Source organism: Lingula anatina, chromosome 5 (genome assembly GCF_051362555.1).
Source record: "Lingula anatina isolate TDL-2025a chromosome 5, LinAna3.0, whole genome shotgun sequence".
NCBI lineage: Eukaryota > Metazoa > Brachiopoda > Lingulata > Lingulida > Lingulidae > Lingula > Lingula anatina.
The window spans coordinates 4,206,319-4,228,830 of NC_141771.1; the positions used below are offsets into that span (position 1 = coordinate 4,206,319).

The following is a 22,512-nucleotide window of genomic DNA, read 5'->3' on the forward strand; positions in this document are numbered from 1 at the left end:
GGGCACCAACTGCTCTCATCCTCAACAGATTTTAATAAACAAATACTTTCTGAATCTTGAGATTACATCGTATTAGCAGTATAAGAACTGAGAGTCTAGGATATTTCAAAGTCTAAAGATGACAGGAAGGGAAAATTGCAATACTTGATATCAAACTTATGCCCATATTTTCTGCTCAACATGCACTCTCCCATTCAAACTCCAATAAAAGTTGAATTTTGAACTTATGAATACATTCATATAGAGTGTTGCGCTTCTAAAGACAGCAAGGTTTCGTCAAACAGACTATAGCCTAGTTAATTTAATCATCAACAGGTTTATACTACCTCTCCTTTCATAGTCACCTGCCATCAATTTCCGTTTTAATCAATAATTAAAACCGGTTTTATGTCTTCCCTTGATTAAATACTGTTTATTTATCAATTTTACTATTGTGACATAGCCTTATTTGCAGTTTATACACTTAATTTCTCACACCCTTCTAATTCATCTACTGCTTGTATATTCTTGTCTCTTCAAAATACTGTTAATCAACCTGAAGTTGAATTACAAAGAATTTCCTAAATTCATCTCCTTTTGTCTTTTGGATTTTATTGTGGGTTTATAGTTAGTCATGTGGGTGGGGAATCCCCTTTCAAAGCGAGGTTTGGGCTCTGGCGTCATAGTAAAAATGGGCATCATTGGATTTATATAGTTAGTCTTTAAGTGCTTTTTTGATCTCATATTTTATGGATTTAAATGGGAATCATGTCATAGTGTACCAATCAGCAGGCAGCAAGTCCACGGATGATCATTGTCACAATGACGTCAGAGCCTAAGCTCCTTGGAAAAAAGTAACCGAATAAGGAATAAGTAACCGAATAAGTAACAGGACTTTTGAATAAGGAATGGGTTATATTTTGTGTTTTTATTGGTATATTTAACAATTTTAGGGCGTCATCTAGATGAAGAGGGGGTGCTAGTATGATGAAACAGGTATTCTAGCATCAAAATCATAAAAAAAACATAAAAAAGTTGAATAAGTAACCGAATAAGGAATAAGTAACCGAATAAGTAACAGGACTTTTGAATAAGGAATGGGTTATATTTTGTGTTTTTAGTGGTATATTTAACAATTTTAGGGTGTCATCTAGATGAAGAGGGGGTGCTAGTATGATGAAACAGGTATTTTAGCATCAAAATCATAAAAAAACATAAAAAAGTTGAATAAGTAACCGAATAAGGAACCGGGAATAAGTAACCAACTTCACATTTGAATAAGTAACCGAATAAGGAATAAGGAACCAGGAATCAACTTCACAGGGGTAAACCGCGTGGCTTTCCTTAGTGAGGTCAGATTTCAACTGAAGCGATCGAATAGTCGGAACAGAGTTTACAGACATCCTGAAAAGACCCATTTTCTTCATTGACTATTGCATTAACAATAAAACACGATCAATTTTGCAAAGTAAATGAGATATAAAAGCTTTGCGATCCCCGCTTTGTATGCCAGGTCAGCACTGTGTGCAAAAATTGGAGCTCAATAAGCGTTGTTATACGGGCCCCATATCTCGAAAGCATCGCGTATTGCGAATCGCTATATCAAATAGAGGCTACAATGTATTATATGGGACGAGTATGGGCGAGTTATGGAATCGAGACGCTTGCGCACGTGCGCAAAATAGCGAACCTTTCGAGATACGGAGCCCAGGGTTACTATTTAATATGGAATATTTTTTATCATTGTTATTTTTGAGTGTTGATTAAAATTTTTGGGGCTTGATTCATCAAAAAAGTATGTCATTGAGTGATAAAAAATCCAGTCTTTAGTTGTGAGACATTTTGGTCAATAATATCAAATCTGACATAAGATGTCATTCAAAAGAAAAGAACGCCCCCAGAAAACCATATCATTTTGATGTTAGTATTAATTTAAAGTTAACATATTAAAGAAAAGTATAGCCTACGGACACTGATATGTTACACAGTCAAAGAAATCATTACAGTTAATCATGAAAAGTCATCATCAGCCGGTATGGCCTCCAGCAGCCGCTTGCATGGCATACCCTGTGACAAGTTTTTTAGAGTTTGGATGGGGATATCATTCCAAGCATTGATATTTGCCTGTCGCAGTTAATCACTATTTGCCGGCCGATGACCATAGCTATTAATTTTGTGAGTTACTTCCGCCCACAAATTTTCAGTTGGGTTCATATCTGGGGAGTTTGCAGGCCAGGGCAGTTGCTAAACCCATTGGATTCGAAGAAAAACAGTGATTCTGAGAGCTCGATGTGAGTTTGTGCACTAGTATTGGTACACAAAATTGTTCCTGAAGATGGCTCTTACAGATTGAAGCATTGTTTGCTGTACAATTTCTCTGTAGGAACCCTGGTTGAGGTTGCCTCCTAGAAAAACCAAATGGTTCTGGCCACCGGCATGAAGCGTTCCCCAAACAGAAACGTTACCACCCCCTGCTTGCACCCTAGGCAGTACACAATCATCGTTTAATGCCTCTCGTACATGTCGGCGGATAGGTATTCGACCGTCAACCCTAAAAACTCCATATCTGGCCTAATCACCGAAAACGACGTGATTCCAGTGTTTTGACTGCAAACGCACTTGGTCCCCAGCCCATTGCAGGCATCGCTGTATATGACCTGCTGTGACAGTGGTTGCCCTACAGGTCCTCGTGCAAAATACCCGGTTTGCAGTAATCTCTTGTTCACGAGGGACCTTGAAACGGGCGTTTGAATGACATTCTGCCACTCTTTTCTCAGGACACTGGTTGTTTTTGTACGACCAGCACGGCGCACTCTAAGGATAAGGCTATCCTGTCTTCTTGGTGTGATATGCGGACACCTATGGGCGGCGGTTTATACAAAAATGCAAAACACGATTAGTCGTCATCGTTATCAGATCAGTCGAAATGAAAACACGATTAGTCGTCGTCGTTATCAGATCAGAAGGCAAAATACGACTAGTAGTCGTCAAAACGCAACTAGTCATCAAAACGCAACTAGTCATCACAACGCAACTAGTCATCATCAAAACGCAACTAGTCATCAAAACGCAACTAGTCATCAAAACGCATTTGATTTCATCTGATCTGATAACGATGACGACTAATCGTGTTTTGCATTTTTGTATAAACCGCCGCCCGTAGACACCTGGTCGAGGTATTGGAGTAGGTGCCCCTGTTGTAGCATTTCTTTGGAGGAGTTTACTAACAGTTCCTGATAAATGTTGCATTGCTTGGCTGTCCGTTTCTGGCCATTTTCTCTGAGAGGAAGCATTCCATAGTAAGCTGCGTTGCTTAGCTGTCGACCCATATCTTCTCTAAGGTACCTGTCAACTTCAGAGCGAACCCTTTGTTGCTTCTCTAAATACGCTCCAGATTGGTCAAACCCATGCTTTTATATACAAGGGCAGAAATTGCCGAAAAGACCACCCCTCACTTTTCTGACCACAGAACATGCAACTGCATGCATCAATTGTTTCGAGAGTTGTGTGGTAATTAGGTAACAAACCCTGCTACACATGGAGTGACACCTCAGTTTTGGATTTAAAGTAGTTGGAGAGAAAATAAATATTATGTAGAAAATTTACTCACCAAAAAATAATATTCCATATTAAGTAGTAACCCTGTAGCTGCGGTTGTTTACATTACCCCACAGACGGGACATATGTCTGTAAGGAATACATAACCTTCAACGGGAGTTTCTTTTAACATGAGTTTTGCTCTGAGGCACGTTGCCTTAATTTTACTTTTCTAGTAAAATGGATCTTCTTCTGCAGCACTTCATCGTAGCTTTGTTTTTGTTTTGTTTCTTTTTCTCGGGGGGTGGGTGGCTGTGGGTGGTTAAGACCTGCTCTAAATTGATTTAAAGCTGTGTAATTATTAGACAGTTAGCGCAGGTCCCTTCACCCGACAAACGTCCTATCAAACTGATGTATTTTATGGCTGTTACACATGTATGGTATAGTGGGTAGATAATGGCTCCTTTAAGCTGCCTCAGAAGCACGTAAAATTATCTGGCTTAGACCTGAGCACACTTTTATTTTACATGATCAGCCCACGCCAGGCGAGGGAAGTGGAAACCAAGAGGCTTTAAGAATCCTATTTGAAATGCTATCTAATGTAAATCTTGTTTTCAAAATAATAATAATAACAACAACAACAACATCTGGTATCAGACCGATGACACTATTCAAATAGTTAGGCCTACTTTTAATAAAATAAACTACTCCCCTTGTTAACATTAGATTTTTCGTAGATACTAATTTTTTTGCTTGGTTTCTTGTTAGCAAAGTAACATGTAACAATGATATTTACCGGTCAAAGACAGACGAAGGCAACCTTGTAGATCACGGCGTTAATGGCGGAGGACACGTCAGCCATGTGATCTTCTTTGTCATTTTGTTAAGTGACCTCGTTTTATATGTTTGGATGAAGCGCCCTATCTCGGGACGAAATGCTTTGTTTTTGCCTGACATAAGAGAACTTACTCCAAACTCATTATCACCAGGTAGGCTTTCAACATTGGCACAGCTCTGTTCTGTAATTGTGCCATCAAGGTGTCAACCCAAAATTATTTCACACAGAACATTATCACACAGGTGAACATCAATTAAAGCACCCTTCCCTGCAGTAATTGTCTCAGCAAAAATATACACAAAATAATAACCGCGGCTCTGGTAGAGGGGAGTGTGTCCCTGTGTGAAAAGTGATGGATACAATACGAGTCGCCTGGCTGTACGTGAAATAATACGAGTGTATATTGACATTGTAGAGTGTATATTTGTGATGATGGGGTATTGTTGAAAGTTCCATAACGTATCTTGCTATCAGTTAATAGATTTTAGGTCTAAGGCGGTACACCTTTATAGCCGAACCTCTCAGATTGTTATTGACATTTTTTATGTCGTTTTGCAAAACGAAAATAAAATATATAGTTGTTTTTTTTTTTGCAATGAATTTTTACTTCCCAAATCGTTGACCGTCAAGTGTTCGTTTTAACATCCTTTGCATATTTGTAAACTGTTGGGGGGTCATTGTTTATACTAATAAGAAAACATTTTAATGTACATGTATGTACAAACAACCAAAAACAACAAATACGTTTTAAATTTCAATTCTATCTCTCGTACATATCTTACAGGTGAGACAGGAAAATATACCTGCATGCGAATATTTTCATCTAAACAACATTAGTACTGTTATCGATACACAGTTCAAATTACAATATTACGATAAATAATTACATCACAGCGGCAGACTACGCACAGATATACATGAACATCTTTTCATAAAGTCGCAGGGAATCATTACACGCTTTGAGTAACAATGTCAGTGATGCTTCTTGATAAGTCTTATGAGTTCTCGCAGAAGAAGAATAGGCTCTGAATCGTCTGACTGCGCAGTTGTCAGGTGGGATGCCTCTGTTGTCTGAGTGATTGCCGGTGATGTAGAATTTGATGAAGACCCGGAGGTGGTCGGAGGCGTAGTAGGGCCAGAAGTCGGGGGGTTGGTAGCGCCAGAAGTCGGTGGGTTGGTGCTAGAAGTCTGGAGGCTGGTAGCGCCAGAAGCCGGAGGACTGGTAGCGCCAGAAGCCGGAAGGCTGGTAGCGCCAGAAGTCGGAGGACTGGTAGCGCCAGAAGTCGGAGGACTGGTAGCGCCAGAAGTCGGAGGATTGGTAGCGCCAGAAGTCTGGGGGCTGGTGACGCCAGAAGTCGGAGGGCTGGTGACGCCAGAAGTCGGAGAGTTGGTAGACCCTCCGGTCGCCTGAGTGACCCCGTTTGTATTTGAGTAACCCTTGGAGACAGTCGTCAAACTGGTGCCCGCTGTTCCTGTAGTTCCCTGAACTTCTTGGCGTAACAGCGCCACTCCGAAATGACTGGACATGGGGTTTTCGCCATCAAATATTCTGACAGGATACATCTGAAATAACAAAACGCAGACGGGGGAAGAAATTGTACGCCATAAGATGTTAAATTTATGTTATCCTAATTTTTAAGCAATCTCATATTGTTTTAACAGTTAAAACTTATGGATCAGGTACAAGGTTCGTTTTAACTGTTTCTGATTTATGAAAGGGGTGTTAATAAGAAACCGAGCACAGAGTCCGCCCTCCATTATATTGATGTTCGGGTAACCTATAGAAATCAATAAAAAACGGACCGTGAATCATTTTACTTTCGTCTATGACCCAGGAGTGACAGGAATGGTAGTCCACGAGGAACTGCAGTCTGTTCACAATTACTAAAATTTGTCCTATACATCAACCCTTATAGGCCTACCCCGACTAACCCTAGTCTGAGTTATTATATGGGACCACAGACTTCCATTCCCTGGACTACCAGTCCTGCCACACTGGTCCAGGGTAAACATTTGTTAGAATAAAACTAGGACGAATAATACAAAACAAACCAGGATTGCTCTCACCCCTCCCCCCCCCCCCCCCCGGTTCCGGGCTATTCAAATTAGATTATGGCAGATGTAAAAGCGTACAAAAACATATTTATGTCATATTTCTTAGTATAAGGAGAACGATACCTCTTGTGTAATAACATCTCGCATGCAGTTAGGGACAAGTATATGATCAATAATACTGTCACGGCGTGCTGACGACAGAGGGTTATCAACACACCACGTGCAAGACGCCACAGATTCGACGAACGGCGAGAAGTAATTTCTTGTCAATACGTCAAAGCACAATGGTTTGACGGCCTTTATCCCCTCCGACGGCACCTTAGGACCGCTGTTGAAGTCGCCCAACAATATGGCTCGGTGCAAGACGGGAAGAGCTTCATTTAGTAGTACAGCCAGTTCATAGAGATTCTGCTCTTGGTAAGATTTAAATGGACCCACTGTAATAGAGATATGATGGTAATGTGAATAACGAGTTCATGGTTTTCTTGGGCGACTTCTGTGGAAAAAAAGGAAAGAAAAAATGCTGTTAATGCCGTGAATATGTACGAAGCCTCTGATTGCTTTGAATAGAGACAAAATCTCAACATTTTTTAGATCTAATACACATCAAAATGCGCACAATAGGACATAAGCTTTGAAAATAACCCGGTATAAAGAAAAGGAAACTCTTCTGTACCGATTCCTCCAGTGAAAAATCTCATTACGTGGTACCGGACAGTTTTAAGTTAAAACTGGTAAAAACGTGTCTAGTTTATTTAAATTTTTTACACTTACCATCCATGTAATAGCCTTTATTCATTGTTGCCGCCAAATGGGTACAAAACACATGGACACCACTAACCTAGGATACAAAAATATATGTATCTTTTAAATATGTGACAGGAAAAAGTATACAGTAGGCCTATTAGTATTTTATTGGAATGAATTTGTATCATTGTAGCTGCTGGCTCATCTTTATAAAACACACACCTCGACTGTTTACAATGATACGAGTAAACTTGTTTTTGTCGTTTGTTTTTAAACAAAAACTGTGTATACAAAAAATCCAATATTTAAATTAGATTGCAACCATGTGCGTATCGGATATAGGGCAAATGATATTAATTATCTATAGATTATATAATGTCACTTTTCGTCGTTCTTCCCTTAAACCTTTACACATATTACAATCTTCATCCATTTGTATCACGGTTTATTAAAGTAAATTAAGTCAATTTGATAATTTCACAAAGAACCTACCTTTGCGCGGATGTACGCCCGCGGGATAAACAAAGAGTATCCCTCGTGGTAACTTACTACCTCAGCACCCTCTATCGGCTGTTTGCTGAGTAATAGCAGACCATAAGTAGTCGTATACGGCGAGGACATGCAGAGCTCTTCGAATGGGAATAACTGATCATCATCGTCGTCGCTGCCGCTGTGGCGCTGTAGTATACAGGCAAGACAGTCCTGTGGAAGAGCCCGGAGCTCATCGTCGCATCGTTTTATGAGGCAGTAACGGGACTTACCTCTGCAATTGCGTCTCCAGCAAGATAGCACGTCCCCCACCTGTAAATTTATAGGAACGCTTTACATAATTTATTCCTTATCATACTATACTGAAGTATAGTTAGACATATACTCTCAGTAGGGCCTATGTGGAAATTTACATTCTGGCTAAAAATATTAATTTCAACATAGGCCAGGATTTAGTTAACCCGATCTACAGTCTATTTTTTGGCCTCACACTGTTTAGAGATCTAAAACCGCTCAACGTGTTTACACAACGTAATCAACCGTCTTATTTATTTGTATCTCAATTAACTGATGCATTCATTTTCATCAGTGAACATATATACAACATATATGTAAATTACATAATTACAACTAGCAAAAAAGTAAAAAAGTAATTTGGTAATGGCACATACTTCGTTAGCTCCACAAGCTGGTGCTGTGTTAGTTTGATCAGTACCCGGTAGAGAGGAGTTTCCGCCTGATGTCTGCCCCAGAACGCTGGCGGAGTACGGAAACTCTTCCTGTGCCACGGAAACTATTTCTCTGATATCGTCTTCTAACCAAATCTCTTGCAAGCAGACGACTTCTCCCGGAAGGTCGCCATTTTGGATTGTTTCTAGAAATCTGGCCCGGCGTTGTTCGTAACTGTCAAAAAAGGCAAGGTAAGAATGATAAATATGAATAACTGTGATACTGGAAATTACATTTAGCAACTCATTGCGGGCTCACCCCGATACTTTTCACGAGAAAAAATGACCCGAATGTACTGGCCACTTGATTATCATTCTTTTTCTGCTGGATGGCTTACAACATTCACTCATTTGAAAGGTAAGAATATTACAGAGCTTGCTTCAGGTAGTTCGTATTATTTTGTAAGAAAGTAAGTAAGTTTATTAAGACTTGGCAACCAAAAGGTTGAAGTTATACATAAAATGGAGTGAGAATAACATATACAAATTTACAAATTAAAATATTTTGGAGCGAAAGTGTGTTGATCAATTAATTTTCTTGGTGCCATATACATTATTTTGCCTTTTACCTCGCCGAATGATGTGATCAATTTACAAGCGTAAACAAAGGGATTTACATTGCCGTTCCTAAAAGATTACCTGCATGTAATATGAATATAAAAGAAAATGCTCAGTTCTGAACAAAGAAATATATATATATATATATATATATATATATATATATATATATATATATATATATATATATATAAGCATAAACAACATGTGCTTACCCTTCAAGAGCTGTGGGATGAAGTTCAGCATTATACGTGACAGATTCAGGAACGTTGACCTGTGTAGGACACGGCACAGTAGCGCCGGGGGAACCTGAACCGCTGTATCCTGAAGAACCTGAGCCGCTGTAGCCGGACGAGCCTGAGCCGCTGTGGCCGGACGAGCCTGAGCCGCTGTAGCCGGACGAGCCTGAGCCGCTGTGGCCGGACGAGCCTGAGCTGCTGTGGCCTGTCGAGCCTGAACCGCTGTGGCCGGACGAGCCTGAGCCGCTGTGGCCGGACGAGCCTGAGCTGCTGTGGCCTGTCGAGCCTAAACCGCTGTGGCCGGACGAGCCTGAACCGCTGTGGCCGGACGAGCCTGGGCCCTGGTTGCCGGATGAGCCTGGACCCCTGCGGCCGGACGGCCCTGGACCCTTGTGGCCACCAGAGTCAAACCCTCGCAGATTATTTGGATTTGCGCCACGTTGACCGACAGAGTTAGTCTCGGCTGGTTTCATTAGTATCCTTTCTAGGGTTTTACTCAAGGCATTATCTGACATTTGGTTTATACTGTCTTCACCATCTTGCACTTCGGCTTGGTGCGCATTAGCGACTTTGCTTTCTCCCGAGACGAGAACACGATCCTGTAGTGGCCAGACAGCGTAACCTTGAACGTTGAGGCTAAATTGAAACACACTTAAAAGTTACATTTATTGTGACGAAAATACAATATCTTTGGTAAGTAAACAGTACGTTTGACAGTCGAAGACTCCCCGTCACGCCCAGTGTTCCCTGCCTCACCCCGCCACTTTCTTTTTCACTTCCACTCCTTAGCCCCGCTTCCCTAGCAATTACAGAATTACTATTTAGCAAAAGGATGGGGGGAAATACCATTTGTTGCAAAATATTACACATTCCTAAAACATGGCCATTTTAATAAATATTCCGAGTTCACCAGCGTTTACATCCCGTTATCAGTACATCTTTACGAGGATAATAACGAGTTTTTGCGAGGAATACAATGTACTGTGAAGGAATTTTCCATGCAAATGTAGTTAACTTTTGGTAGCTGACAATATCCATTACCTCACTTAGTGCACGACATGCATTTAAATCTTTTGCAGTAGTTTTTTAGTAGGATATTTGAAAAGACCGACTTTTACCTACCTGACGCTTGATAACAGGACAGTAAGAGCTGCAACGCTCAGTACAGGTGCCATCCTTATCTAATACGTATGCACACTACGCCAACGCGAAGTCTGCGTCTCTATTTCTCCCCTTCTTTCTTCTCTTGCGCTGAGAACGAGTTATGTATACGCGCCACCGACTGACAAAACCTCACTGATCAAAAGCTCCACCAATCACAAAGCTCGAAGCATGTCACGTGACCTCTATTGGATGTAGCAGTGAGTATTGATCTTGAACAGTTTTTGCGCGGTCACACCCTGTGTTTCCGATTTTGAAGGTGTCAAAGGTGTCTTAGTATATGTCTGAATGATGTATTAGTACCTGAAACTTTGGGCGAAAAATCCGAAACCACGCACTTTATGTTGTGATATGTTGTGTTGCATGGTCATCAACGAGAAGTGAAATAGCTTTAACAGCAGCATATTTCATAAAAATATAAAAAATATTCCAGTTAGAAACTGACTTAAATTGTTAGATGAAGTACGTCAGTTTGTCTTGATACAAACCAAACAAATATTGATACGACGCTTGGTCTCATTTTTCAACGGAATTACCCTTGTCGACTTTGTATATGTTTAAGAAATCTGACTTAGTTGAAAATGTAAGCGGATATGGAAACTTTAAAAATGCAGCACGGCTGAATTTCAAGGGGGGGGGGTATTAATAACCTTCATCAATCAAATTCTGTGTATCACGACTGAATGTCTTTTAAAGAGAGTGCATTTATAATCATAATAAAAATTACCATTTTTAGGGAAGCAGATGCAAGCAAGCTCAAAAATTTGACAATGACCTAAAGTGAAAGATACGCCACGCCATGATAAATAAATAAATAAATAAATAAATAAATAAATAAAATAAAAAAATAAATAAAATGAATAAATGAAATTAATAAAGACTTGAGTACACAAGTGAGCAATAATCATCGTGGCTATTGCATCAATGGACACGGGGAAACACTGGAGCGTTAGGTAGATTTCTTGACGATTTTTCTTAGAATAACGTTTGATGTTTGCTGCTGCACTGGTAGTACATACATGTGTGTCAAATGGAATTGGTCTGAAAACGATTTTCCCTTATCTTGTGAAGTAATCTATGTTGTTGAAGATATGGTTGTGATTTAACAATGAGAAGTTCACTCAATCTGATAATCATTCCTTATCGTTTTAGACGAGAAAACCGAACCCGTGCGGAACATACGCTGTGAGGACTGGAAAAATATGACTAGTATATGTAACAGTCAAACAACCAAGATTTCAGAGGAGGACCACATAGAGATTACAATGTCTCTCTTCAACGGAAGTAAATTTCGATTGGAAACTTTTCCCCGAATCGTATTAGCGGGATTCGATGTCATGGATATCGATGGAGATAGCCGAATATCAAAGAGTGAATATGCTGCCTTTTACTACGGTATGAACGTCCCAGCCGAGTATTCGAAGAATATATTTGATGTTTTAGACGAAAATAAAGATGGCTTCATTTCAATGGAAGAGTATGCCCAAGGTCACTTGGATTTTTGTTCGGTGAGGATCCTAATACATGTAGCAAGTACGATGAATTGCTCGGTCCACTAGTTAAACGATTTGCTTGCCCTACGATAATATAAAAAGGACATGCATTTTTTGTTCAGTACTTTTAGATGGAAACCTGCTATAAAGTAAAGCTCTACTATAAATGTGAAGAGGAACAGATGGGCGAATGCATATGCATTCTTTCTGTACTGATCGTGAAGATCCAGGACATATATGAACATTTATTTTTCATAGTCCATTGGTCGGTAAAATACAACAAAATATTGTCAAGAGTGGAGTCTTGCTTTGCAGTCAGTAATAGTGAAGCCATACTTTATTTACTTTGACGTTTACACGAGAGCTACATGTATATCCACACGAGAGCTACATGTATATCCAAATGTAATTGAGTCACCGTTAGGCAAGCAATTTCACTGATGTTTTAACGCGCTTCCAATTGTAAAATGAAAAAAATAATAAGAATAATAAACAATTAAATCGACCCAATTTTTTTATTTAAATCTGACATTTCAAAGAAATGTGTTCAGATTTGCATCTTGTGCAGATGTTGCTATAGTGTTACATACCGGTGTAACAGTAATCCAAGTCCCCCTCGGTTCCTGGCAATGGCTGTCCGTAGGACTAACATAACTTGGAAATACATGTAGTAGTCCTAATGGAACGTAGGTTCTTGGCTCATAGTTATAATAGGTAGGACTTGTATTACTGGCGGGTTTTTATTCCTGTTACAGTAATGAAAGTCCGGTCATTTGAAAGTCCTATCCTTATGCAATAATACGGTAAAATGACACAATTATCAATGTATATGGGAATCCTTCTGGTGAGACATATATCAGACAAAAAATGGAAAGTTTGCAACTTCAGCTCGTCTGTGTATTGGTTAGCGTGCAAGCCAGTAAAGTAAGTATTTACAAATTGGCCTGTTGCATCCTTGGGTTCGAGACCTACCGTTGACATCACCTTAATCCCCCCCTCCCGTATTGCATGTTGTAGCGAAATGTGTATTCGTGTTTTCTTTGTCTAATTTGTATTCCAAACCCCGTGATTATTACACGTACAACTAGTGTTTTCTGTATTTTTATGCGTCAAAGCCCTAAAATAATGTTAATTGCATTTTTCAAATTCTAAACTGTCTTGGTTTGGCTTAAATCCTCGGTCCGTGCTTTCCAAGAGGAAATTCCCATTGAGTTTGAGGTTATTTTTTTTAATTTCCGCGAATGAAAACCAAATAATTAATCTAAGAACGGAGATCCCGTGTTTTGCAAATAGATATTTTCCTCTCATTTGAAGGCCTGAACAAGATTTGCCTTGGATGGTTCCTTATATTGTTAAAATATCGGACAAAACAGGCTCATACATGTTGTGCACTGAGAGGGAAGTACGCCAAAAGGATGCTTCAACACATGTAAAAATTTGCGTTTACTAGACGAATATACTCATAATATAATAAATGAATAAAAACTATGGAAGCCGTGTTAATTGTCCTTGTTACATGCACTTTATTAACATATACTTTATAAACTGCCTATCTGGAAATAAAAACATCGTAAAATATAAAAATAAAATGTGATATTAATGAAATAAGCAAACGGTTATTATATCTTTAAAACTAGTACATCCCTATATCTATTTACTTATGTCATTTCTTGGTGTAAACTATATAGGACATGTGTTACTAAAATGCTAGGAATGCACGTTCCACTGATGTTGGATTGCACCGACTGATGGTCTTTAAAAAACTAATTGTACATGTAAATATATGTACTGGATCTTATGTCAAGAGAATGCATATGTTCCTGTTCGTATAATGCATGTAGTACAGATTTAGTTTATATCAGCTTTCAATCTTTAAAAAACTGAACAATAAAATGTATGGACTGTTCCTCTTGTCGTAGGAAAAGCAAATCATTGAACTAGTGGACCCAGAAATTCATTGTACTTGCTATTAGGATCCTCACTGAACCAAAACTCCACGTGACCTTGTGCATACTCTTCTAATGAAATGAAGCCATCTTCGTTTTCGTCTAAAACATCAAAGATATCCTTCGAGAATTCGGCTGGAACGTTCATACTGTAGAAAAAAGCGGCATATTCCCTCTTTGATATGCGTCCATCTCCATCGATATCCATGACATCGAATCCCGTAAGTACAATTCGGGGATAGGTTTCCAATCGAAATTTACTTTTGTTGAAGAGCGACATTATAGACTGTATGTGTTCTTCCTCTGAAATCTTGGTTGTTTGACTGTTACTAGCCATACCTTTCCAGACCTCAAGGCGTATGTTTCGCACCGGTTCGGTTTCCTCTTCTAAAACGATAATGAATGATTATCAGATTGAGTGAACTTCTCATTAAGAAAACACAACCGTATCTTCACCAACATAGGTTACATGTACTTCATAAGATAAGGAATAATCCTTTTCAGACCAATTCCACGAGACGCACATGTACGTCCTACATGTAGGCTACCAGGGCGAGAGCATGCATGCATAACCAACTTCAAACGTTATTTTAGGCGTTACTCCCTGGGGCATAGGCAATAATTGATACACTCATCTCTAGCTTCAAGGGTAACAAAAATACCCTAAGTGACCCTCTACACTAGCATAAGTGACATAAGTACATGTACCTCACTTCTGTCGTAATTTCTTGGGGTTTTCAAATTGTACGGAAAATAACTATAGGCTACATGTCTAGTAAGTGTCATCTTTTAGGATACGAATATATAAAAATATTATTACTGTTACACCCCAGAAAGTGAAGTCCCACTTTCCAACGTCCAAAGAGAGACATATAACGAGAGACATTTAGAGAGAGAGACAGAGAGAAGTTGAAATCCTGTGTGAAAAGAACTAGTAAGTAGAGCCCTTTTTATTAATTTCTTCTTACAGATATATCCCGAATTTCACCTTCAATAAAGCAAAGTATTTTCTTACCAGTAAGACCCAAGTACTGTCCTGTACGTTGAGCAGTTATTGTAAAGTCTTCTTCCGTAATATATCCGTCGTCGTTGGCATCTAAACGCTTGAATGCAGTGCGAATTTTTCGCCTCCAATGGTCTGACCCAGTCATCAGTGGGTAATCTATCGGCATCTGAAAGGTTTTCCAACTGGTTATCATGAAACGGTTTCAGATACGCGAGGAAGAGATGAGACCTGACCAAGGCGTTTTTATTTCCTTTTTATTTATTATTATTATTATTTTATTTTTTTTTTTTTGGGGGGGGGGGGTTATTTATGTATCTACAAAAAAACTTGAACGTCAGGTGTGATCTTGGTCTTTTTTCCTTTATCTAATCTATTCTTTTTATCTTCTTCTTTATAATTCATTCCATATAACCCTGTTTATCTGTATAATTTAATACCAATCGATTTGTTTATTTACTTATTTCCAGTATATGCCAATAGATATGTCAGTAATTATAAAACATTAAGAACAGAGCCCAGCAAAATCGCAGTTTATAAAGTTGGAGAAGTGGTTTTCTTTTATTCGTAATAGTAACGACATTTGCCTTCATTCGTCACTTAAAATATTCCTTTCAAAGGGAGCGCTCCACACTCCATTACATGTACTTGGAGCCCTGTCACACCCAGCGTAAAGCGTTGGCGCATAGGGAAAATTGCACATACCCAGACTAAGGGACCATTCCCAGATCCTATATGATCTTTTTCCTAAAGGATTCTCGATAAATTGCTTTCAGTTCTAGCGGTTAAGATGCCTGGCTGCTAAACGATAATCAATTATCCCCTAGCAGTTTCAGTAGGGTGGGGTGGGGGGGGGGGGGGGGGGCGTCGACGCCAATGGACCATTCTAGACCCTATAGTACTAACTGTTGATCGGTTTACCAAACCGCATCCTGTATTAGCCCTTATAGTCAAGACTAAAGCCAAGCGCAAAGAAGTGACCAATAGAAGTGTTAAGAAACGAAACCCTCTGCACTGCAAGAATCTGCTTTTCCTTTTTTTTCTGCCACCAATGCTGGATAACTTATGCATGAATTTTTCTTTTATATGTTTCTGTATCTGCAAAATGTGTCACGCCTAGGTTAACAAGGGTGCGACAAATCTAAATGTACAGCGTAAAATGAATCCCTGAACCATGGTGAACCTCTGACCTGCAACCACATATTGCGACCAAAATAACCTGTTTTCTTAATCGGGAATGTGTAACCTGAATACAAAATACCCAGGACCCTGTTTCACCTGAGGTCTAAAAATTTTGGGGTAAGTTTAAATATACTTTAATATTCCACATGATTGACTGTGCGATATCATTAATCATGTTCATATGAGTAAAGCCATCGTATATGGTCAACTTGTAAGGGAAAATTATAGTTTTCTTAAAACTCAGAGAGAGAACGGTGTCCCTCCCACTCATAGGCGGATCTAGACACTTTTTTCTGGCGGTCTCTCAAATTTCGACGCAGATTCATTGAAAGGATCAGACGGTGTGGCCTGCTCCGATCCCCCTCCACTCCCACCCTTGGAATCTGCTTTTGGTCCTCTCCCTTAAACAGAAAGAGATAAATATAGTCAGAAAATCTACCGGCAGTTCTTCCCCCAAATACCGCTCCAGTAATTCCCCGTGTCCATTGATTGCAATATCCGCGTTAATTATTGCTCACTTGTGTACTGAAGTTTATTCATTTAATAATTTATTTATTTATTTATTATGACCTGACCTAGGGACGTATCTTTCACTTTAGGTCATTGCCAAACCACAGTTTCTGAACTTGCTTACATCTGTTTCTCTAAAATGGTGATTTTTGTTCTGGTTATAAATGTGCACTCTTTTAAAATATAATCAGCGGTGATACACAGATTGGTCGATTAAGGTTATAGATATATTAACAACCACATTTTAAAGATTTTTCACATCCACTTTCACGTTTAACTGCAGTCAGATTTGTTAAACAAATTTAAAGTTGACAAGGGTATTTATTGTTGTTGAAGTAGCTGAAGTTGCAAACCGTCCATTTTTTTTTGTCTTATACATGGCTCACCAGAAGGATTTCCGTATACATTTATAAATGTATCATTTAATCGTATTATTGCAAAAGATTAGGACTTTCAAAAGGCTGGTCTTACATTACGGTCAAACACTCACGAATTTATTGTAACAATGAACAACTCGCTGTTTATGCAGCTTAAAGAAAAGGAATTGCTTTGGTGGAGTACTTACTTTTTTCAAACGCAGAGATTGGTTCGTCAGTCCCCGGACAGGTAGGATACATGCTTCGTTACTTGCAGCCAAACTAGATTGGAGAGGGGTCATAAATATCCGAGAGGTTTTGATACTTGTCAGTCTCTGGCTTGATTGTATAATTCTCGCTTGTCCACGACATGCTTGAACAGTCTTCGTTATTTTCAACATCGTGTAATCACAGACTTGAGACTTATAAAGTACCAGCTTTTTTAACGATGACCTAGAATGTTACAAATGCCATATACAGTTTCCTCTTCATTCATCTTTCTTTGGAAACTGCAACAGGGCGGACGTGACACGACTATCAAAATTAATGGAATCCCTGAACCATGTTGAACTTTAGCCCAAAAGTGGATGACAGCAAAAAGTAGCCATTTTTCTTACAACAAGGTACCGGTGTGGCAGGAGTGCACATCCTAGTAAAGGCCCCTTTACACTGGACGGCGTCCTTTCTGCGTCCAGCAGTACGGCCCCATTTGAGAGTTAAAAAATTATAATAGTTTACGTGCCAACAATTGGCCGATCATTGAGCATTCATTCTGATACAAAATCAATGCTCGTGCCTCCTTATTAAGATCACAGCGATACCAAATTTCATGGTCGCAGAAAGGACGCAGAAAGGACGCCGTCCAGTGTAAAGGGGGTATCCAAGTGCTGGGAATACAAGTCCTAGGGCATCCACTGCTAGGAATGGAAGTCCTAGGACATACCTTACTAGGATTCAATGTCCGTAGGACGAAGAATCCCAAGCATTTCTAGTATTTTAGTAACGCATGTCCTATATTGTTTACACCAAGAAATGACAAAAATAAATAGATATAGAAATGTCTTAATATAAAAATGTGCACTGAACCTTAGTAACGCAGGTTTCTTTTACTTTGATAGTCGTGTCACGTGCGCCCTGTTGCAGTTTGCAAAGAAGGATGGAAAAAAGAGGAAACTTTACATGTTATATGTAGCATTCTTGGCGATCGTTAAAAGAAAAACTGGTACTTTGTAAGTCGCAAGTCTGATTACACGATGTTGAAAATAAGGAAGGTTGCTCAAGCATGTCGTAGACTCTCGAGAATTATACAATCAAGCCAGAGATTGGCAAGTATCAAAATCACTCGGATATTTATGACCCCTTTCCAATCTAGTTTGGCTGCAAGTAACGAAGTATGTATCCTTCCTGTCTGGGGACTGACGAACCAATCTCTGCGTTTGAAAAAAGTAAGTACTCCACTAAAGCAATTCCATTTCTTTAAGCTACATAAACAACGAGTTGTTAATAGTTATAATTAATTCGTATCTATTCGGCGGACATGTGCGTGTATGATAGTAATATAAGTTCGGCCCTTTGATAGTCCTATCTTTATGCAGTGATAGAGTTAAATGATACAATTATAAATGTATATGGACATCCTTCTGGTGAGCCATATATAAGACAAAAAAAAAATGAACGGTTGGTAACTTCAGCTACTTCAACTCAGTTATTACCCTTGTCGACTTTGTTTAACAAATCTGACTGCAGTTAAACGTGGAAGTGGATAAGAAAAATATTTTAAAAGGTGGTTGTTATCGACCAATCTGTGTATCACCACTGATTATCTTTTAAAAGAGTGCACATTTATAATCATAACAAATATGACGAGAGGATTAAGAGCAGCAGGTTTAAGTAAGTTAAAAACTATGATTTGGCAATGACCCAAAGTGAAAGATACCGGTACGTACCTAGGTCACACCATAATAAATAAATAAATAAATAAATAAAATTAATAAAGACTTGAGTACACAAATGAGCAATAATTAACGTGGATATTGCATCAATGAATGACGCTTTGGGTGCCTCATTTGCATCCGTGCACGCTACCGACTGCTCCGTGCCAGACCCTCCCACCCTCCTTAGGTGCGAGTTTCCTCTTATAGTAATCAATCTCAATTTAAAAAACCAAATTCATTCCGGCAAAAGTATTACAGAACCTCTGCCAGGACAAGAACCAGCGTAGGAGTGTGTCTTTGTCTTTGCAAGACAGCAGAGTTACCACGGAGCCACGACAGCTTCGTTGACATGAAATGATCAGATGGAAACTTTGAACCTTCTCACGGAGAGCGCCAGATTGGATGTACATGTGTAGATCTGCTATCCCAATCGATAATCCGGGTGCCGCATTTCATCCCACGCAATCCCCAGTCCCCGGCATGAACAGTGCATGATGTAGAGGAGGTCGTGTTTGAGAACCCGACACGGAGCACGGAGTTTGTTTTATGCCAAGATTTATTTTGTCTCTACCCATGACATTAAAGAGTACAGTGGGATCAGAGGCGGTTCACAACAGGCGTGTTTTACTTTTAACGAGACCCTAAGAGGAGAGAGTAAAAACATTCAAGTGTTTAATTACCGGTACGATTGCAGCGATGGCAATTTTGATTAAAGCAGCATATTTGGCAAATAATTCCGCCGAGGAGATATCGTTTTTCGACCAAACACGGTTAACAGGTGGTATGACGTGCTGTCATACCGGAAAAGCTACTGAATCAAAACAACTTGGATCGCATTCATTGATAGGCCTGCTCAGAACGTTCCCAGTTAGATGACTTCAGATGCTTTTATTTGCATTTTGTTTTGAAATGAGATAACGTTTGGTTTCACCTTGGACGTTATAATACACGTACGGCTGCAGACATGCTCGTTTGACTCTATAGAAATTAGATTTAAGTAACAATATTAACCATATATATTCTGGAGTGAATAGCTATATTTTAAATATAGCCATTCACTCCATTAACACTAGGAATAAACCGTTATAGTATTTGGAAGTAAAGATTATTTGTTCAAATTGAATTTTCATGTAGTTTTCTTTCGATATTCTTCCTTGGAGAATAAGTTCTCATTTTGCTTCAGACATGGTATAACTGGAGTAGAAAGTTGTGATAGAATGATGTGCAAATGTGAAGGAGGATGCAGATCCGGTTGCTCAAAAGTGACAGTTTCCGGATTTTTCTTGTAAGAAATAAGTATTTTCAACTTATAACGCTTTTAATAGCACTACTAACAATTAATTTTTGGAAATGAATCTGAACTGTTATGGTGTTGATTAAACAACTTCTTTGAAAGTGATGACTTAAAAAGTTGAAAGTTATTATTGAGAGACATATATATTTGATGAGCAAAAGAAAAAGGTCAAAAGATTGGCACAATGCACAGCCAAATGGTCACCAAATTATAATATCTGAATTATTTTCGCTACACATCCCCCCCCCCAAAAAAAATTATAATGTTTGAGTAGTATAGTTTAGAGAAATGCCATAGGGCATCGTATAATTTTATAAGAAAATAATATTTGAGCGGATATATCTGCTTTCTTTATGTGCTATAAACATCCCTGGGAAGTCCCATTTGAATAAATATGCGATTGCTTTCCCATATATACATCCATACATAGGTGTGAAAGTGATGACTATGTAATGAGTGCACATTATTACGTAATTAATGGACTTTTACAGTTTTTACAAACTGTAAAGATGTATACATATATACAGTCAAACAATTGAAGAAGGCGCGGTTTAAAAGCTACATGTATTATTGGCAGATATTAGTCGTTTAAAAATAGTGGATGTTGTTTACTTGTAATCCACGCTCTGTTTATTTGTAATGACTCTATTTGATCAATATCAAGCGGTCACTGTATTTGCTACCGAACAACCAAGAGGTCCGCTGGTGTAGGCGTGGATTACAGCATTGACGCTAGTGAAGTTTTCAATAACAATGATACAGACAAGTAAATGATGTAGACGTGGATTACAGCATGACGCTATTGAAGTATTCAGTAACACTGAAACAGACAGGTAAGTGATGGAGGTGCGGATTACAACATTGACGCAATTAAATAATGATAATAAATGGATATAAGCAGAGTACAATGATCAAATGTATGTGTCGAAAAGTTAATTAAATCAGCTTAAATAATTAACGATTAAAAAAAATAGATATAGGAAAATCTTTTGAAATAGTTAAGGTGCGGAAGTACAGTAAATTTCCCTTTAAAATATTTTTAAATGCTAAACATTGGTATAAGGCAAGGATAAGAAATGTCAATGAATTCGTAGCAAGTGACGGGTCACTGTAAATTATGATGTCCTTAAGACCATTATTCCAGACACAAATTTTAGTAAGCCAGCATGCAATGGTTTAATTTCGAAATGAATACCAACATCTTAACTCACGTCGCAACTGAGATATATTTGGTTTTGCTGCACACTAAATTGGCCGAAAGTCGACATCTGTGCTTTATTGCATGGTCATATTTACTCGTTTCACACATTATTTTAAGTGTACTCTATGTGAAAGAGACAAAATGACAGGGTTATCAATAAATTCAACCCAAGCCTCCTTGGGTTAACTGAAATTTAAGGTCACATTTAATAGACATGCGTGTTTTGTTTTGCCGTACTTGTACCTCTGTTGTCAAGAAATAATGTCTCCACTTGTCTGAAGTCTTCAAGCAAACAGATTATAACCACCCAGCTCTGCCTGTGTTAGGTGTGCCAGTAACACTGCGGTTGAGTTAATACTAATTCCTGTAGGATAAGATTTCGCTTATATTTAAGTAATAATAATAATAATAATAATAATAATAATAAAACATTCGAAATATAGGATAATAAAGAGATAATCATCTATACTTTTTTACATTTTAATTTATATCGACATTTTATTTTCCAACTAATTAACATCCAGAATCATGGAGAAGACTTGTCATTTTTATATCAAAAGGTTATCGTACAATATATGACAAATTTTGTATTGTAGTTTTTTTTTCTTTTTTTTTTGTTCAAATAAAGTTCCATTCCTACCAATTTCACTGAGACCAATGTTATATTGTGTATAGTGTTTATAAAGTTAATTTGGAAAACAAAAGAAAAAAAACTTGATAAAATACAGGGGGTAATATCTGCATCTAACAACCAGGGACACACGGTTTATGCAATGATGTTTTGTGAGTGAATTCAGACCGCGATTACATACAGACACCTGATGCCTTTATTATGCTAATGACCCTCATGTGACGATTCTACTTCCTCGGCCATACATATGTTGCTCAACATTTCACATATTCTCGTGTTCATTGACTGTGTCTAGTAGGGAGAAAACCTGAGGACGCAACCATAGGGTAAATATATATATTTTTTAATTTCCCTGTTGCTATAGATTATGGACAGGCGTAGTCTAAATTATGTCTATATCATATGCATATTAACAAGCACGATCATTTAAATGAAGAGTCTATATTGAACATTATGAAACATGTTGTAATATCACTGCTAAGTTACTCCAGCCTTGTGTTTGTGAATGTTGCATTGCTGACTCCAGACACATGTCTGTTATTTCTGCAGTGGTCTAATTAACAATGCTATACATTCAATTTTTTACAACGCACCATACGGGATATGTGTGCCGCACAACGTCATTTAATTC

General features: G+C 38.5%; 2 protein-coding genes and 1 long non-coding RNA gene across 3 annotated transcripts; 1 reads left to right on the forward strand and 2 right to left on the reverse strand.

The window, feature by feature from the left end:
• The first annotated feature begins 446 nt into the window (after nt 1-446).
• On the forward strand, nt 447-1,301 carry LOC147761499 (uncharacterized). Its single transcript, XR_015334815.1, has 3 exons — nt 447-833; nt 933-975; nt 1,122-1,301. It is a non-coding gene; the product is annotated as an uncharacterized LOC147761499 (long non-coding RNA).
• Nucleotides 1,302-6,488: 5,187 nt separating this feature from the next.
• LOC106152798 (uncharacterized) lies at nt 6,489-10,465 on the reverse strand. The gene is made up of 8 exons (XM_087013992.1): nt 10,293-10,465; nt 9,527-9,806; nt 9,481-9,493; nt 9,147-9,360; nt 8,317-8,548; nt 7,649-7,957; nt 7,184-7,250; nt 6,489-6,846 (listed from the first exon to the last, which is right to left on the reverse strand). Exons 1-8 carry the CDS (start codon nt 10,343-10,345, stop codon nt 6,512-6,514), a joined length of 1,503 nt encoding a protein of 500 aa, XP_086870118.1. The 5' UTR covers nt 10,346-10,465; the 3' UTR covers nt 6,489-6,511.
• A 2,869-nt stretch (nt 10,466-13,334) lies between these two features.
• On the reverse strand, nt 13,335-17,308 carry LOC147761500 (sarcoplasmic calcium-binding protein-like). Its single transcript, XM_087013994.1, has 3 exons — nt 17,031-17,308; nt 14,786-14,942; nt 13,335-14,157 (listed from the first exon to the last, which is right to left on the reverse strand). The coding sequence occupies exons 1-3, from the start codon at nt 17,220-17,222 to the stop codon at nt 13,754-13,756; spliced, it is 753 nt and encodes a 250-aa protein (XP_086870120.1). The 5' UTR covers nt 17,223-17,308; the 3' UTR covers nt 13,335-13,753.
• Between the last annotated feature and the right edge of the window lie 5,204 nt (nt 17,309-22,512).

What these genes read in the sequence shown, in the direction of transcription:
- LOC106152798 (XM_087013992.1), bottom strand. Translation starts at nt 10,345, where the DNA reads ATGGCACCTGTACTGAGCGTTGCAGCTCTTACTGTCCTGTTATCAAGC. An exon ending in GTCCTGTTATCAAGCGTCAG is followed by an intron (nt 9,807 to 10,292) that starts GTAGGTAAAAGT and finishes GTTTCAATTTAG; the next exon opens with CCTCAACGTTCAAGGTTACG. An exon ending in CAGCTTGTGGAGCTAACGAA is followed by an intron (nt 7,958 to 8,316) that starts GTATGTGCCATT and finishes ATAAATTTACAG; the next exon opens with GTGGGGGACGTGCTATCTTG.
- LOC147761500 (XM_087013994.1), bottom strand. Translation starts at nt 17,222, where the DNA reads ATGTTGAAAATAACGAAGACTGTTCAAGCATGTCGTGGACAAGCGAGA. An exon ending in AATCTCTGCGTTTGAAAAAA is followed by an intron (nt 14,943 to 17,030) that starts GTAAGTACTCCA and finishes AAAACCTTTCAG; the next exon opens with ATGCCGATAGATTACCCACT. An exon ending in ACAGTACTTGGGTCTTACTG is followed by an intron (nt 14,158 to 14,785) that starts GTAAGAAAATAC and finishes TTATCGTTTTAG; the next exon opens with AAGAGGAAACCGAACCGGTG.